General features: G+C 34.8%; 1 protein-coding gene across 3 annotated transcripts; it reads left to right on the plus strand.

Moving 5' to 3' along the window:
• The first annotated feature begins 3,650 nt into the window (after positions 1 to 3,650).
• Positions 3,651 to 15,355, plus strand: LOC113228327 (cytochrome P450 6k1-like). 3 transcript variants are annotated; one of them, XM_026461591.1, is made up of 10 exons: positions 3,651 to 3,741; positions 9,306 to 9,466; positions 9,803 to 10,006; positions 10,105 to 10,257; positions 10,551 to 10,735; positions 11,335 to 11,492; positions 12,718 to 12,836; positions 12,917 to 13,016; positions 14,361 to 14,594; positions 15,174 to 15,355. In XM_026461591.1, exons 2-10 carry the CDS (start codon positions 9,308 to 9,310, stop codon positions 15,344 to 15,346), a joined length of 1,485 nt encoding a protein of 494 aa, XP_026317376.1. In that variant the 5' UTR covers positions 3,651 to 3,741; positions 9,306 to 9,307; the 3' UTR covers positions 15,347 to 15,355. The 3 variants fall into 3 exon arrangements, with proteins under 3 accessions (XP_026317376.1, XP_026317375.1, XP_026317377.1); XM_026461590.1 differs by lacking the exon at positions 3,651 to 3,741 and adding an exon at positions 5,400 to 5,427; XM_026461592.1 differs by lacking the exon at positions 3,651 to 3,741 and adding an exon at positions 9,132 to 9,188.
• Positions 15,356 to 16,810: the final 1,455 nt, after the last annotated feature.

Genomic DNA, 16,810 nt, shown 5'->3' on the forward strand with positions numbered 1-16,810 from the left:
CATTTTGTAGGGACATAATTATGGACATAAATATTTATATTTTTTATATATATATTTTTCAGCACCGGACCAAAGTGTTTTTCGCTGTCATTCTTTGAGATTGATTGATTTTTCATCATTAAATTAACGTAATTATTTGCCTTTTTTATTTTTCGCCGTAAATATTATGTCATTTTTTTTACTTATAGACAAAATGTTGCTATGGAACCATGCACCAATACTTTTAAGTAATTTAGAGCATCCTCTGTTGCTACTACTAAATAAACAATAGCTGATTTAGCGGAAAGAATAAAGAGCAATAAGTCTCTTTCGATCTCGGCTCCGGCAACCTATTTGCACCCTTTGGATCCGAAACCCTTGACAAAACCATCTGTACAAAATTTTATTAAAAAAATAATAGACTGTCTGGGAAAGCTAAGCCAGACAAGGGCCGCCATCTTGCCCTCCGCAATCAGCACAAGGGAAACGCTGCCAGCATCTTGGGCACCATTTTATTCATATAATTTAATCCTAGTTCTAGTTTCTACTATTTGAGCTTTTAATGTACCTTACCTGTATATTTTAACTTAATGTCTAATAAACCAGCTTACAAACAAGTGAATATCTCTAAGCTAGACTAGCTGTTGGCCGCGACTTCGTCCGCATACAATTTTTACATGCATTATGTACCAAAACACAATTGAAAAAAAAATAGCTTTTACTATTTAAATACGTAAAGTACTTTTATTATTCTGTGATATGCCTCTAAACCAATTATGACGCAAATTAGGGCAAGGGTTAAAAAATAATTACAAAGTTTCATTCACCCTTTTTAGGGATTGTTTTATAAAATTTTTTAATGTTTATTCCAACTTTCAAATTTGCAAATGTAAGGAATACTATTTTGTATAGAAAAGTTTTTATCATAATATTTTGATATAGTAACTTACCCCTACTTAGGGGCAGTTTTGAATCGATTACCATTTGTATTATAGAATATTTATACTAAGTTTCATCTTTGTAAGTTCGAGAAATACGATTTTTCATACAAACATTTTTACTCTTTTACACACTCTTTGCGGTTGAATGTCAAAAAAACCTTTCTGGGTACACTTACACTAAATAAAAGTAACACATTCTCGAGTTTTCATGTTTCTAAGACTTACAGTTTTTGCTGTGCGCACATAAGTCAAAGTCAAAGTCAAAGATTATTTATTCCATAGGTAAAATAAATTTACACTTGGTAACGTCACATTTAAGCTACTGCTCGTTCACTACGCTGACCTCCCTGAGAAGAACGAGCAAGAAACTCTAGGGATTCTCCATCTATACATTCTACATCTATAAGTGAATGGCTCCGGAACCTACCCTTTTATATTAATTACATCTATATACTATAAGTCGTATTTTCCTTGATATCCTTTACTTAAATAAGGAACTTGGAGGTTTCTAGTAACATATTGAATTTATTACTGTACACTTGCGTTAACACTGGTCGTGCCAACACGCTGTTCATTATTATGCGGATGTGTGCATCGGTACACATACAAGCTGCGATACTACTTTGTACGGAGTTACCATACTTCTCTTATTTTAGTATGTTATTACAGTCTTCATTATTTTCTATTAGGAGTATTTGTATATTATTACTGTCGTTTCTTAACTAATAATAATATTATTTTATGATACTAAGTGACAGGATGAACAAGTCATGCGCCTGATGGCAAACGACACGCCTGTCCATAACAGTTGCAGTGCCACTCAAAGCTTTAAATCGCAAGATCTGAGGTGCACTGCCACTGAGTCTGAGACATAAGTTGTCAAGTCCTATGTGCCTGTAATTTCACCAGCACCCTTACCCTTCAACACCGGAAAGCAGTAATGTTCACACTTCTGCTTGAGGCAGAAATAGGTAAGGAGGCAGTACTTCCCTGGATGAACTCTTTCACAAGGAGCTCTAATGCTGCTAAAAACCATTTATTCCAGATATAAATTCATCCATAATATTTAAATTAATACTTAAACTAGTGTTATTTTTTTAAAATGACTCTTATCAAACAAACTTATTCATACCTGATGATAGATCAACGCATCCAGCCATTGTCAGGCTAAGTGGCTACGCACTGGGGACTCCGATCTACCAGCTAATGCGCTCAGAATGCCGTTTGTACTGAGACGCATGCGACGCAGTGTTTCTCAGCAAACATGTTTGATGCGCTACAATGAGGTGGAAGTCGGAACAGCGTTCTGAACGCAATGTTATACCGCATGCGCAGTGCGCCGTATGCCCACCGCATGTAACTGACCCACAGGCTGCATGTGTAAAAGGACTGGCAATATGCTTTAAACAGCGTTACCTTCATTTCATCTGCATATCGTGCAAACCTGCGAGTCAGCATATTGCAACGGACAAGCATTATCACACAGGTCCTCGGAGACCCAGTGACCCAGATATTTGAATTGTTTTGTCTGCATTAGAGGAATACCACATACATTGATGGAAGGCACTATGGTATACGTCTTACTACCTGGTTTAAATACCATGCACTCACTCTTTAGTGCATTGTATCTGAGCCCATGAGCATAGAACTCTCAAATAAGTAGCAGCTTGCGCAAAAGCACCATGTCATCATCTTAACATAATATGATTGAAGCAAACCCCATCACTATGACAACCAATATTGGTGCTTCTGAGCTCACCCGACAGCCCGTCCATATACAGTTGAAGAGCCGTGGCGAACTCAACCCCCTGCCGAACTCCACACAATTGCATTTTTTATTTATTTATATCACGAACTATACTTAAGTTTTTTTTTGTATCTGAAACCTGTTTGAGATTTTGACTTTTGGCCGGCTAGAACGCCCAAATACCCTTATGTGCGGTGGCGTGTTGTGGCGCGAAACCGGTTCGGGTCAGCTGCTAAGCATGCACGTACAGGCTGTTCGGTAAAAATTCTTCTGAGCACGGTTCTCTTCTAAAAAACGTGTATTATTGGATCCGCCATATAGGCAATCTAATTTATATTTTGTGACATTGACATTGCACATATTTTTCATAATACTGCAATGAACCGAAATCTTTTATTACGTTTAGAAGTTTTAATTCTACTATGTTACTAGATTTTTTTTAATTTCAAGTAATTGTAAGTAACTGTTAAAACTAACATTCAATGTAATACTTTTGATCCGGATCTTTTTAATTAATGTGATTTCGGTGAGAGCACTGAGTGGACACTTCTTTGACTCATAGTGAGGCTTACAACTAGCTTGTCTTTTTATATACTTTTTTGGTTAGTTAACTTATGCGCTAAGGTTCCCTACTATATTTCTGTTTGTGCGGATCTGTAATCGACTTTCAATTTTTAAATAAACAATTTTCGTTCAATAAAATAAATAAATAAATAAATACCGCACACACTCAACATAGCCCGCACTAGGGAAACCCTGTGTCGCGGGTGCCATGGACACACACATAGACAACCACAAATTACACCCAAACTCACGAGAAAAATATATCAGCATAAGAACATAATAAATTGCTGGTAGGTTCCTCCCGTCCCGTCCCGCCTTAATATAGCATTATTAAGTCTAGCACTATGTGTCGGAGCAACCTGTATAATCATCAATTCCAACGCATGCAACAGACCTAACGTGATGGTCAACTCTAGTATAGTCCCGAGCGCTACGCAGTACGCTACTTGTTACCTCAAAATACTAAGTGACATTCACCACCTCTATACCTGCAATCTAAATACTTTAACGGTGTGTTGTATTGCCTATTTAGTCAACTAAACAATACTGTAGTATTTTACAAGAACACGATTGAAATTACAATGAAAACACCTGAAAGGAATTCCCTCCGAAATATCACGCCACCGGACTTAAATAAATTATTCCCAACGGAGGTATTTCTCTAATAACCAGCTAAGAAATTATAGAAGCACGATATTTCAATAATAAATCTTACACCTACCCGATGTTCTATTTAAAACCATTCCGAAGAACAAAATTGACACAATAAATCTTTACGAGAAGTTGCTGTCCTACAATTTCTAATTTATTAGTGTTTAAAAATAAAAGACATAAATAAAATGGTTTGAAACAGTGATTTTCTAGAGTTTTTGTATAAAAGTGTTTTCCGTTGAGAAAGTAAACCTCTTATGATTTTTTATTTGTTAAAATCCGGTGGGATGGATAAGTTCTTGGTGACTTCGAGCGACCATCACAATCTGACAGATAATCTTCGACAGGTAGTATTCTTGTTAGTACGTTTTTACGTAATGTCAGTGGTTCAGTACCGTACCTTGTGGCACTCTATATCTGTATTATCTTAGAATAATAACGCATAGAATGATAGTTTCATATCAAACGAATTGTCACAAGTGAGGCAAAAATCAAATTCATGTAGGCTAGTTTTAGTAGTAGGTTAATTTTCGGTTTTAGTGAATATTTATATAAAAATACAAGTTGAAACGCGTTACTTCCTTGTGGAATGTGATGCTAGTATCTATTTTATGTATGTCTGACATATTTTTACACTCATTTACCGCACATTTCGTCATTGTTAGCTAAAATTCTTGATCTGTTCGCGGTGCAAGTCGACCTTGAGCACTGAAGGTGCCGCCCGCTCGTGTAGGCCCATTGGGAGCGCTTCAATTTGCCTCACTTAGCGTGTGCGGACTAGGTTTCTATGCGTTAGTATTCTAAGTGTATTATGTTCAATATCAGAGCTATATCGACTGACATTGAATAAATTTCTTTCTACTTTCTTTGTTCCTTCTCTCCCTAACATTCTCTCTCTACTCCCTATGAGTTTGACTATTTGAAATGATTGTGCTCCCAATTCCAACGCAAATCAAAATATTCCACAACTCTTTGGATCCTAAACGATTTTCAATTGTATTGCGTTTGAACAACACTCCGAATCTTTCAGTGATTTCCCAATAACATGAAAAATATTGAAAAAGTACGTTTTGCCAATTGTAATCGGACCAACAAAAGACGAATCGGTTGATAATGGATGTACGCGATGAGTTTTTAATGTTTTTGACATTTTTATATAGAGCAAGAATCTTTTCCAATTAGGTGAAGTGTAAATGGATAAAAAAATGCCTGTCACAAACAAACAGATATTGACTGATATGATAATTGGCCATTTTCGATTGATTAAAGAAGGACAACAAAACAGTAATCAAGTACATCTGCAGTAAAAATCCTACTGTTAAGGTAAACTACAACTTGCTACAACCTCAACAAGAGGATGGAACTTAAATATTGATAAAACATTGTGGTTCTGGTTCGGCATTGTTACAATCCTGGGAGCAAGGGCCAATGACTAACCCGCTGACCGCTCGAGGCCTCCAAAAGGGCATCTTTATAAAATATTCCTCTCTCAAATGTAAACGAAAAATAATCTCCATTGTTACGGTGGTACTATGATTCACCACGGTAAGCTTATTATCTTAATTTACTGCCCCACAACTTTTCCATATTTTTAGCGGTACTCCATTGTTTTCTGTATTTTTAATTTCCATTGAACAAAACTTGTTTTGAAATGAAGGCATAAAATACACTCTTCCTTCAAAAATCTTTGGAACTAAAAGAACGAATATCATAGAAATGTTTCTTTACTGACGATATAAAAACAAAAGTAATGAGTACGTAACAAACATTTCTAAAGATTTTTTTTAAACAAACAAGAGACCATAGTAGCACCGCGGGTCAGAAGTTCGCCGGACCTTCCCATAAAACTTTATAGTAGCGTATGCTGCGACAATAAAACCTTTTGCCTTAAAAAACTACCTCCTTACGCCCAGGAAAACTGCTTCTCGTAAAGATAGAAAGCTGTGCTATATATCAAAAAGATATTTAAGAACATTTGGTAGTCGGCAACACGGAAACTTTGTACATTGTTCTTTCCTAACTATATTTTAATAAGTTTTTCATCTATGTGTAACCAAATTCCAATGAACTAACTAACTGATAATGAATAGTTAAGATTTATTATACACAGCAATATAAACTAGCTGATGTATAAGACTGTTCAAGCCTTAGATTTGTTGCTTCTGAGACTTTAACAAAAATTACGCGTTAATTAGAGTTGCGGGTTCAGGACAGCTCTTTCAGATACACCATGAACAAAGAATAGAGATTAGGTTATAGAATAATTCCATAAGATATACTATCAACTACGACTACTCACCTACAAAAAGTGTATGGGTCATCGAGGTACAAATACGGCCATAGATCAAGTGGGTAATCTCCACGGTCCATTACTCCGCGCCATGTTTGTATCCTGCGACAATGCGCCTCTTTATTAGCCGGTGATTAATGCTTATGGTGACTACAAGTTTAAGTTGTTCGAAGAACTCATATTCAACGTGTATTTTATAGGTAACTAAGAAGATATTATAATTAATCAAATATTTTTATAAAATTGGTAAACTGAGCAATTATCAACATCTATCATCATCTATTTGTCTGAAGAGCAATCAAATGATTAATTCTGTTTTTTACTAATAGGCGAGTATTATGCGTCCAAGGGTGATAGTAGCCTTATACGTGTTGGAAATAAGGCATGCCATTGAAGAGTTGAAGATTATAAATTGAAAAATCACTAAAGGTCAGCTCAAGGTGGCCGACAGATAGTTAATTTTTAGACCAAATGATTGTGTATTCAAAACAACTTATAACAGTCACTGAAAACTCCTGCCTTAATGTAAGCATTACCCGCATTCCTAGCATCATCATATATCTGGTCACCACACACCGTCCAGTCCCGAAATCTCTCGTTAGGACTGCCTTATCGGAAGCGCTGGAGGAAATTGTTTTGTGATATACTGCCACATATTTTCGGGATACATCTTTCCACTCCAATTCACTTGCGTTACTGAGTGTGTTCAAGATAGATATTGTAACGGGCGTTGGACGTATGTTGGTTTATGTGGAACCTTGTCAAAGACTTTCTTAAAAACTACATTATGAGTTTGCTAATTTACATACAATTATTTTTTATCATACCAAGTGAGAAGAACAAGTCGTGTGTCTGGTGCTACCACCAGACACGTGACACGCCTGTTCATAATAATTGCAGTGCCTCTCAGAGCTTTGAATCACAAACATCTGAACATCACGAACTTCAAAACCGGAACGCAGTAACGCTCACATTACCGCATGGCGGTACAAATAGACAAGGTTGGACCTTGACGAACTCTTTCACAAGGAGCTCTATGTTAGCAGTACCAAATAAACACATTAAACTTGCAATAAGTGTTTTGCACTTCGAGTTTTTAAGGAATTTATTAACAATATTGGAGTAAATAGTGATATGCTTAATATAATATATACTCTTTTGCCTACATTTGTATTTATTTTCATTGTCTTTATTATACCTACGTATTTGCTGTTCCGCAGTATATGTTTCGTTTTTGTAATATGATAGCTGTAGTAGCAACTATGTTTTGAAACGATAAGTATTGTCCATTTATTAAAAATGTAGATAAATTATTGTATCTTCAAGTCACATCCAATGCCTTTTGTTTATCTTCAACTGCTTATGTTTATTATCTCCAAATGTAGTATCTTTTTATGTTTTTGGGTTAATCTTTGCCATTTATTTAGTAATGCGTAACATTCACGGCATACTACGATAATGTGTAGTGTTACGATTTATTTTAATTTAAAGAAACGGAATTCATTTTATAAACAAATTATATATAAACTAGTATGAAATTTGAAGTATTTATAGATCTACGTATTATAATTATTATTAAAGTCCAAATATGTGAATATTGGTATGTGTGTATGTACGTATGTATGTTTGTATGTATATACATACATAACAATTTTTACACAATTGGACTATCGACGATTCAATAAATGTTTATAAACAACTCCTACTCTTTATCTCTACGCACTTCGGTCTTTTGAACAACTATCTGGGTTTGGTCTGAAATTTCCAAGATGTGTACAAGAATTGTATTACAAATGATACTGAAAATTCTGGTACAGATAAATTAGCCTTAAACATGACTTGTTGTTATAGTTTGTAGTTCTGCTTTAAATTGGAAGGGAATAGTTTGACTATGTATAACATTTTCATTACACATAAATATATAACTAAATAGCTCAGGGGAACATGTGAATGAAGATGGTACATACTTCCTTCATCATGCAAATTCAAATTCAAATTCAAAATAATCTTTATTTCATAGGTAAGCATTATTACACTTGAAATCGTCACAATGGTTAAACTCTACCGCTCATTTGTAAGGCAGATTCCCCTGAGAAGAATGAGCAAGAAACTCTAGGGGTTGCTCTTTGTAAATAACATTTACAATATTTATTTTTTTATTTGAAACATCAGAGATCGAGACTACCTCCGTGAGCTAAACGGGTTACTACCACGGATTTTTGTCATCCAAGTACGCAGAAGTTGTATAATAACCTTTAGTATAAAGTTTTTGTTTCACTATAGTTTTAAACCTCGTGAAAGGCAAATTTTGTATATCAACCGGAATCTTGTTATAGAAGCGTGTACATTGCCCCTTAAATGATTTTTTGATTTTGTGAAGACGACTATCAAGAAAAGCTAGTTTATTTCTATTCCTCGCATTAATGTTATGTCTGTCACTATTTTTCATAAATAAATTACTATTCCTTTTAACATAAATTACATTTTCATAATGTACTGTGAGGCTAATGTAAGAATGTCAATTTCCTTAAACTTATCTCTCTAAATTGCTCTAACTGCACGTTTCTGCAGGACAAAGATTCTACTGATATCGGCGGCATTACCCCAAAGCAAAATGCCGTATGTCATTAGACTGTGAAAGTAGCTGAAGTAAACCAATCTAGCGGTTTCGACGTCTGAAAGTTTCCTTATTTTTTTAATTGCGTACACTGCAGAGCCGAGTCGTTTTGATACTTCATATACACTGAATACAGTATTCTCAAATCGTATAATACAAACACAAAGTTTATGATACAAAATATTATGCAGATCAGCAGAATTTATGAATAAACTTCGCCTTAAAATAAATAGCAGTAGTGCGTAGTTATCAAAATTTTTATTTTGGAACGTTCTTACGTAATAAGTATTATATATTCCATGATAAGATGTTAATGCACAGTTTCTATTTAACCTTGATACATGTGTGTCGTTTCGTGGTACTTTTTTATTATTAAAAATCGTTCATACTAGCGTTTTAGTAAGTTTTTCCAACGTTTTTTTATGTGCAGAGAACCTTTTTTATTTAATTTTTTGATGTTGTTTTTATAAAACTTTTTGAAAGATTATTGCTTCTACCAGTTCCTTGTTGTTTTAGCGATGTTTTTATATCTTGTCGTGACATCATGTGTATGTCTGCTAGCATGGGTCTATTTACGATGGTTGCAAGTCAAGCAGTACTGGGCCAAACTAAATGTGCCTTTTATTGAACCACATCCAGTTTTGGGGAACCTCGATTTACTCATTAAAGGAAATCCAGTAAGTTTCTTCACTATTTATACAATAAATCCGTATAAAAATCTGTCTGTTGCTTGACCACAAAACAGTTAAGAATTGATTTTTCATGAAATTTGTAACCCGAATGAACAAGAACGTAACAAGATGAAAGTGTTAATTCGCAGATATTTTTCTTACTTTGCATATTCTTTTGAGATAAAAAAAATTAAAATGCATTTATTTCTCTAATTGTACACATGTCGCAAATGAGGTCTTCCCATTAAGCAAATGTATGCTTGTGTTGGGTCGCCTTGACTTTGTCCAAATGTCTCATGTTCACTACGTAATGTGATGTTTATGTGTTACTTTTTGTTTTAGGCTGATTTTATGTTGGAAATCTACAATCGATCGAATGGTTCTTTGTACACGGGCATCTGGCAATTGTGGCGGCCAACAATCGTGATTAACTGCCCCAAGATTGCAGAAAGAATCCTCATTAAAGACTTCGATAACTTTAGAGACAGATTTGCTGTAACCGGCGAAAGTGATCCTACAGGAAGTCTTAACCTGTTTTTTCTCAAGGTGCCCCACTATTGGTGTATTGTGACTGATTATTATATACACCTAGACATCTATTTAAATTCTCCCAGTTTAAGTAGTAATTGTGTGTTAATTTGCAGGAACCTAAATGGTCTTCTGTAAGACGCCACTTAACACCTGTATTCACATCTGCAAAACTGAGAATGCTGGAGGACTTAGCCGAAATTAAATCAAAACAATTGACACAAAGGATTTACCATGAACTCAGTAAAAACGAAGCCATAGATATTAAGGTAAATATAAATAACTTAAGACATTTCACAATGGACGTCATTACTTACAACTCTAGCACGATATTGTTGATATAAGCCGGCATAACTGACTATGGCCTTAACCTAGTTGAGACCCATGCCAGCAGAGAGACGCGAAGTATAATCGGTCGGGTGATAATGACGCTGAAATTTTATTTCTTCTTATATGTTTTAGAGTAGCGAAAAACCAGTCATTGTGGTGATTTTTAATGGGCCCATGTGCAGCGGTGGACTTCTTTCGGCTGATAATGAGATGGTATAATTTTATTTTTCAGGCGCTGTATACAGATTTTACGACTGATATAATCGGCACGGCATCATTCGGCATCGAAAGTGATGCCACTTTAACTGGAGATGGTCCGCTGAGAAAGGTTACGAAGGAGTTATCGCAATTTAGCTTGTACAGAAAGTTGGCTTGGGGCTGCTATTTCCTTTTACCTGAATATGTTGATATGTTTGGGTGAGTACCAGCTTAACAATAAATAGATTAAGAGTCCATGAGTAAAATACAAAAGATATATGTATTTATGTTCCTTTACAAGCAATTATGTAATTCCAACGTCATGCAATTTAACGTAGTATTTTATGCAATCGCTGCATAATAAGGGTTTTTAAAGTCGAGCTCCGTGCAGGTACGAGATTATAAGACCTAATTACATTATGATTGCATACAATACTTTTTCTACGAGTAAATTAAAATAAAGAAATACATAATACAATGTAATATTGAAAGATAATTTGTTAATAATCCACGACAACAAATTCAAACGTAAGCCAAACAAACGCTACAAAACCAATCAGGAAGCGTTTGAATAGCGTCATAGTTGATATTTTATATTGTTTTCAACTCAGACCCTTTAAATTAGCAAAATCACGACGTTCTTTTTTTAACCTTTTCAGTTCAGTAGTGAGTACCATAGGTATAGGTTCGATACTAAAAGAAATTATAATTAACAGATTAAAGTACAGGACAAGAAAAAGCTTGTTTAAAAGTAAATTATTATAATACCGAATTCATTTACAATTTTTCCTCGTTACTAATAAAATTATCTTTGACAGATTCACCTTTTTCCCAAAATCAACAAACGCGTACTTTCTGAAAATTTTTCACGAAGCAGTTCAATTGAGAGGAGGGTTCGACCACGCCCCTAAAGAAAACAAAGACCTTCTGGATGCTCTAATCAAAATGAAATACGATGCTGCCACAAAAAATGAAGGTACCATTGTCTTTCCAGGTATTTTTCATTTGCCCTAAGATGGTGTGAACGACTATCCTGTCAATGATTTGACTAGAAGACAGCTTTGTTTCTCAGAACGGTTTTATTTTATTTTTCTCAGCTTTACTTGACTCATATTTCAATAGCTAGTCCACTCCAAACAAACTTGAGATTATTACCTCTCCCGTTTGACATTTAGAGATTCATTATTTGAATGATACGTTAATGAAAATAAAGTATAAAAGCAATGGTAGCTCTGTGGGAGAACTGATGCTACTTAAATGAGTTCGAATCCCTGTGACGTCAAATGAAATCTTAAAACTTTAATTTGTAAGTTACATAAGAGTTCCCACCCAAGGATTGGGAAGCGTCCAAGGAAAACGTCTCTTCACACGACGCTCATTGACAGACTATAGACTAAACTCTCACTTCAAAGGACCTGTGCTTAGTAGTCCGATGTATAATGGGTTGTAGCAGCGACAACGATATTTGGAATAAGTAAACAAAGTGAGAAGGCATAAAGTGGTACTTTTCCGTCTGAATGCGGAATAATACAGATAAAAATAAAAACAATGAATTTGCTAAATTGATATCAGATCATGTGTAATAGTTTCTAATAGCGACCAGTAAAGGTGATTTACCATTTTATTTACAAAAGAAATCGTAAAGCTTAACTTCCATTAAGTTTTCTATTATTAACAAAACCACCTTACGCATGCGTAAATACAAAAATCCGTAACTTGTCATTAAATTGTTACGAAATATTGTAATATCTTGGTAATATATATATATATAGAAATATATAAGCACTTTGCTATGACTTGTTTTTGAAACGGTAATACATAAAATTGCCAGAAATGGTTGTTGTTGTACAAAATTAAGTAAAATACGAGTGTTATAAGTTCCTTTTTTGATTATTATTCCTTTACTTAAACTTAGAATTCTTGGGAATCTGTGGGCGTCGTCTTTGTGACTTCGTTACCCCTTTCAGCTACGTGCTTACAAATCTTACGCACACATGCACATATTTGGGATTCTCAAAATAAAGGGCTCGCACACAATGACAGATTTAATCATAATTTTGAGGGAAATTATCTATTGTTTTTCTGTATTTCGAGCAAATTATAAATTTAAAAACAAAAGTCAAAGTTAAATAACTTTGTGAATAGACTAAATATTGAATCAAATATTGTATTACATAATCAAATCATATGTTTTCGTTTAGAAATGGGTGAAGACCTTCTGGTGGCACAAGCTGCGGTTTTCCTTCAAGGTGGCTTTGAAACGACCGCTTCGAATCTTACATTTCTCTCCGTTGAACTTGCTCACAACCCAAAAGTTCAGGTAAACTTTCAATATGTAGGTACCGTTACGTATTTTTTAAAATAAAATTTTAAAATATATTAAGCTTTGTGTAATTTCAGGAAAAGTTGTACCAAGAACTGCTCGCAGCAAAACAAAAACACGGAAAACTGGATGCAAAAAATCTCTCTGAATTAAAATATCTCAACAGTATTATCAAAGGTAAAGTAGTACTGAAGTAATATTTAAAGTTGTCTATAAAGTACAGCTACAATACTGTCATTATTTGCTTGTTACTGTCAGTATTTGATGTTTTATATCATTGCAACACGCATTCTAACAAATTTCTAATTTCGTATAACGTTCATTTATTTAATGTGTTATCTACTACTGTATAGATCATAGAGTATACCAGAAATTTTACTTTTTTTTTCATGAGACCAAGTGACAGGACTAACACGTCGTGCGCCTGGTGTTAGCAGCTGCAGTGACACTCAGTGCTTTGAATTGCAAAGATCTGAGGAACACTGCCACTGCACCTGTGACATAAGTTGACAGTCTCATGTACCTGTGATTTTACCAGCATCCTTACTCTTCAAAACCGGAACGCAGTAATGCTCACATTACCTACTGCTTGGCAGAAATAGGTAAGGTGGCACTATTTCCCTGGACAACCTCTATCACAAGTAAGGTCCATTTTGAATTGTACACGACGTTCATATTAGGTACACGTGAAAACAATCCGAAAATGTTGAAACGAGATTGAAGGATTTACTGCTGCCACAATAAAATGTTGTGATCCTGTATAACACCATTCTTGTGAATCATACTTCTTTATCATACGAATAGTTAATTAGTCTATAACAACACGGCATTTTGCTTTGGGGTAATGCTGCCGATATCAATAGAATCTTTGTCCTACAGAAACGTTCGGTTGGGGCAATTTACAATCTGGGCCCCAGAGTATCTTTGAGAGATAAGTTTAAGGAAATTAACATTCTTACACTAGCCTCACAGTACATTTATGAAAATGTAATTTATGATAAGAGGAATAGTAATTTCTTTATGAAAAATAGTCACAGACAATGTTAATTAATACGAGGAAGAAAGATAAACTAGCTATTCTTGATAGTCGTCTTCACAAAGTTAAAAAATCATTTATTCTATAACAAGATTCCGGTTGATATGCAAAATTTGCCTTTCACGAGGTTTAAAACTATAGTGAAACAAAAACTTTATACTAAAGGTTATTATACAACTTCTGCGTACTTGGATGACAAAAATCCATGGTAGTAACCCTAATGTCTAAATCTCTAATGTCTCAAAACAAAAACTAAAATATATATTCTAAATATTGATTGTGTACAAATATTATTTATAAAGAGCAACCCCTACAGTTTCTTGCTCATTCTTCTCAGAGGAAAGCCTTACGAATGAGCGGTAGAGTTTAACCATTGTGACAATTTCAAGTGTAATAATAATGCTTACCTATGAAATAAAGATTATTTTGAATTTGACATGTATGAGTAAATAATTTCTGTCTATATTTTGCTATTTCTTTCACAGAAACTCTAAGAAAGTATCCAATTACTCCGTCCCTAATTCGAGTTCCAACCAAAAACTACAAGATAGATGACAAATTGACAATTGAAGCTGGAACACCGGTCCTTATTAATTTGTATTCTATGCATGTGAATCCCAAATATTATTCAGATCCAATGACATTTGACCCAGAAAGATTTAATGGCAATGAAGAGAGAATATTGATGGCTTTTGGACAAGGCCCACGAAAATGCATAGGTAAGAAGGTCTATCTTTTAACAATGTTTACGTCGGCAATTTGTTTGCTGTATACCTATTTTAAACGATTCTCCAGGGACGAATACTAACCAGGTGAAGTACGCGCAAATTGCGGAGAGCTTTACCTTTTCTACGACCCATCTTTATTCTATTATTTTAAGTGTATTTGCATTTCTTTTTTATATATTACCTTCTTAATTAAAGGTGATTCCCTATTATGCATTATAATTGAGGATCTCAGCGCGAAAATGCCTTAACTCCATAAAAGGGATACAGAATTACCCAAAATTATTTATATACAGTTTTATATACAGTAATCTTAACTGATCAAAATATATTTTTTATACATAAAAATAGTATCCAAGTGAATAATAATTATGTAAGTACTTAGAATCATTTATAATGATATCGATACATAAAATATTTAATGTGGGTTACACCACTTTAGCGCTAATAGACTCAATTATAGTCTACACGATTGAATGAGTAGATTGGTAGGTTAGTATTGCATTCTGCAAACAATATTTGTCATCAAATCGAACAGTTGCATCCGTGCCTACACAATACTACGAATTTCAGGTGAAAGATTTGCCTACCAGCAGATCCGCTACGCCGTAGCAGCTATATTTCTCAACTTCGAGCTACGCCCTCGAGCTGGCTCGCCGAAGTCCTGTGATATCAAATTCGCGAAACATTCAACTTTAATCATTCCTGCTGATGTGTTGACTGTTGATTTTGTGCCCAGAAAATAAACACGAAATCATTATACTTTTCAGTTATTATTTCGTGTTCTAATCTAGTAACTCGCTCGTCCTTTAAGTTATTGGTGGTGACACAGGACTCTTATCATCCCATCACTCTGTCCTCTGTCGCCCAAGTCATCACTCACTGTGCGCTCACGATTGTTTCCGTTTTTTGCCAAATTGTTTGCCAAATGTAAATTATCAAGAGAATGCTACTGAAAACGTTGCTCTTTCCTTCAATTTAAAATACAATATCTGGAATATTTTCATAATATATTCATAATGCACACTTACATTAGAATAAAAAAAATAAATAAATTATGGAACCTAAAAACTAAGAGCCAAAGAATAGTGCCCGTAAATTCGGCACCGCGCTCCCGTATTCGAATATGAAACATTCAAACAGCCGCTGAGAAGTGAATCAAAATTCATGTTCATAATTGTATTACGTGTGACTATGTTGTGTTGTGTGCCTTGTCAATATGTCAATAGGCAATCAGGGCAATTAAACGTGACGGCAACAGGACGGAAACGTGACGGTCCGTCTGTCCACAGGGACGTGCCGTAATTGCATGACGTGTTGCAAAAACGGAATGTATAGTATTACTTACAAGCATTACTAATATTACTAATAACTTTTTCATTTCATAAAGTAATAAACTTTCTAGATTTTAGTTTTTTTATCGCATAAAAATATGGCGAAATCTAACGCAGACGAAAACATATATTGCCGCAATTCAAATTTGTGGAATTGAAAAGACGCGATTGGAAAATTAATAATATATACTGAATTAAACTAATATATATATTATAATATATTCTCGTTTGTATACGGATAATTAAGTTTTTTATAATAAAAAGTGACTAGATAGACAAGTGGTGCGCCTGGTGGTTAAACGACACGCCTATCCACAACAGTTGCAGCGCCACTCAGAGCTTTACATTGCAAAGATCTTAGGGGCACAGCCGCTGTGCCCGTCACCCTGAGACATAAGTTTACAATTTCCATGTGCAGGTAATTTCACCAGCACCCTCATTCTTCCAAACCGGCACACGGTAATGCTGACATTATTGTTTGGCGGCAGAAATAGGTAAGCAGCGAAGACTCGAATTTAATTTCTAAGTTACGTACATCTGGCAATGACCTCTCGCTAGTGATAAAGAAAACATTGTAATAAACCTATACACAACATTCCCCACCCGCATAACCCTCCCTATACCCGTACCCAGAAATGAGACGTACAAGAGGTTGACGATGATGATTATTTAGTTCCACATTTATTTGCGTTTTTATTGGGTATGTAAAAAATGGCCGAAGTGCAAAATGTCATGAATACAACAACGTTTATTTAATGAGACAAAATAATAATTTTCGACATTTTTATAAATGTAAATGCTACAAAAGAGGTTCGTCCGCACAACAATGAGAAACTTTGTGGCACCTACTGCTGACTAACACCGAACAAAGTATTT

This window comes from Hyposmocoma kahamanoa, unplaced genomic scaffold (assembly GCF_003589595.1).
Source record: "Hyposmocoma kahamanoa isolate Upper Pololo Valley unplaced genomic scaffold, ASM358959v1 226, whole genome shotgun sequence".
Classification (NCBI taxonomy): Eukaryota; Metazoa; Arthropoda; class Insecta; order Lepidoptera; family Cosmopterigidae; genus Hyposmocoma; species Hyposmocoma kahamanoa.

Excerpts from the sequence above, each read along its gene's own strand:
- LOC113228327 (XM_026461590.1), top strand. Across the intron at positions 11,493-12,717 it reads TGCTGCCACAAAAAATGAAG|AAATGGGTGAAGACCTTCTG; the intron begins GTACCATTGTCT and ends GTTTTCGTTTAG. Across the intron at positions 14,595-15,173 it reads AGGCCCACGAAAATGCATAG|GTGAAAGATTTGCCTACCAG; the intron begins GTAAGAAGGTCT and ends TACGAATTTCAG.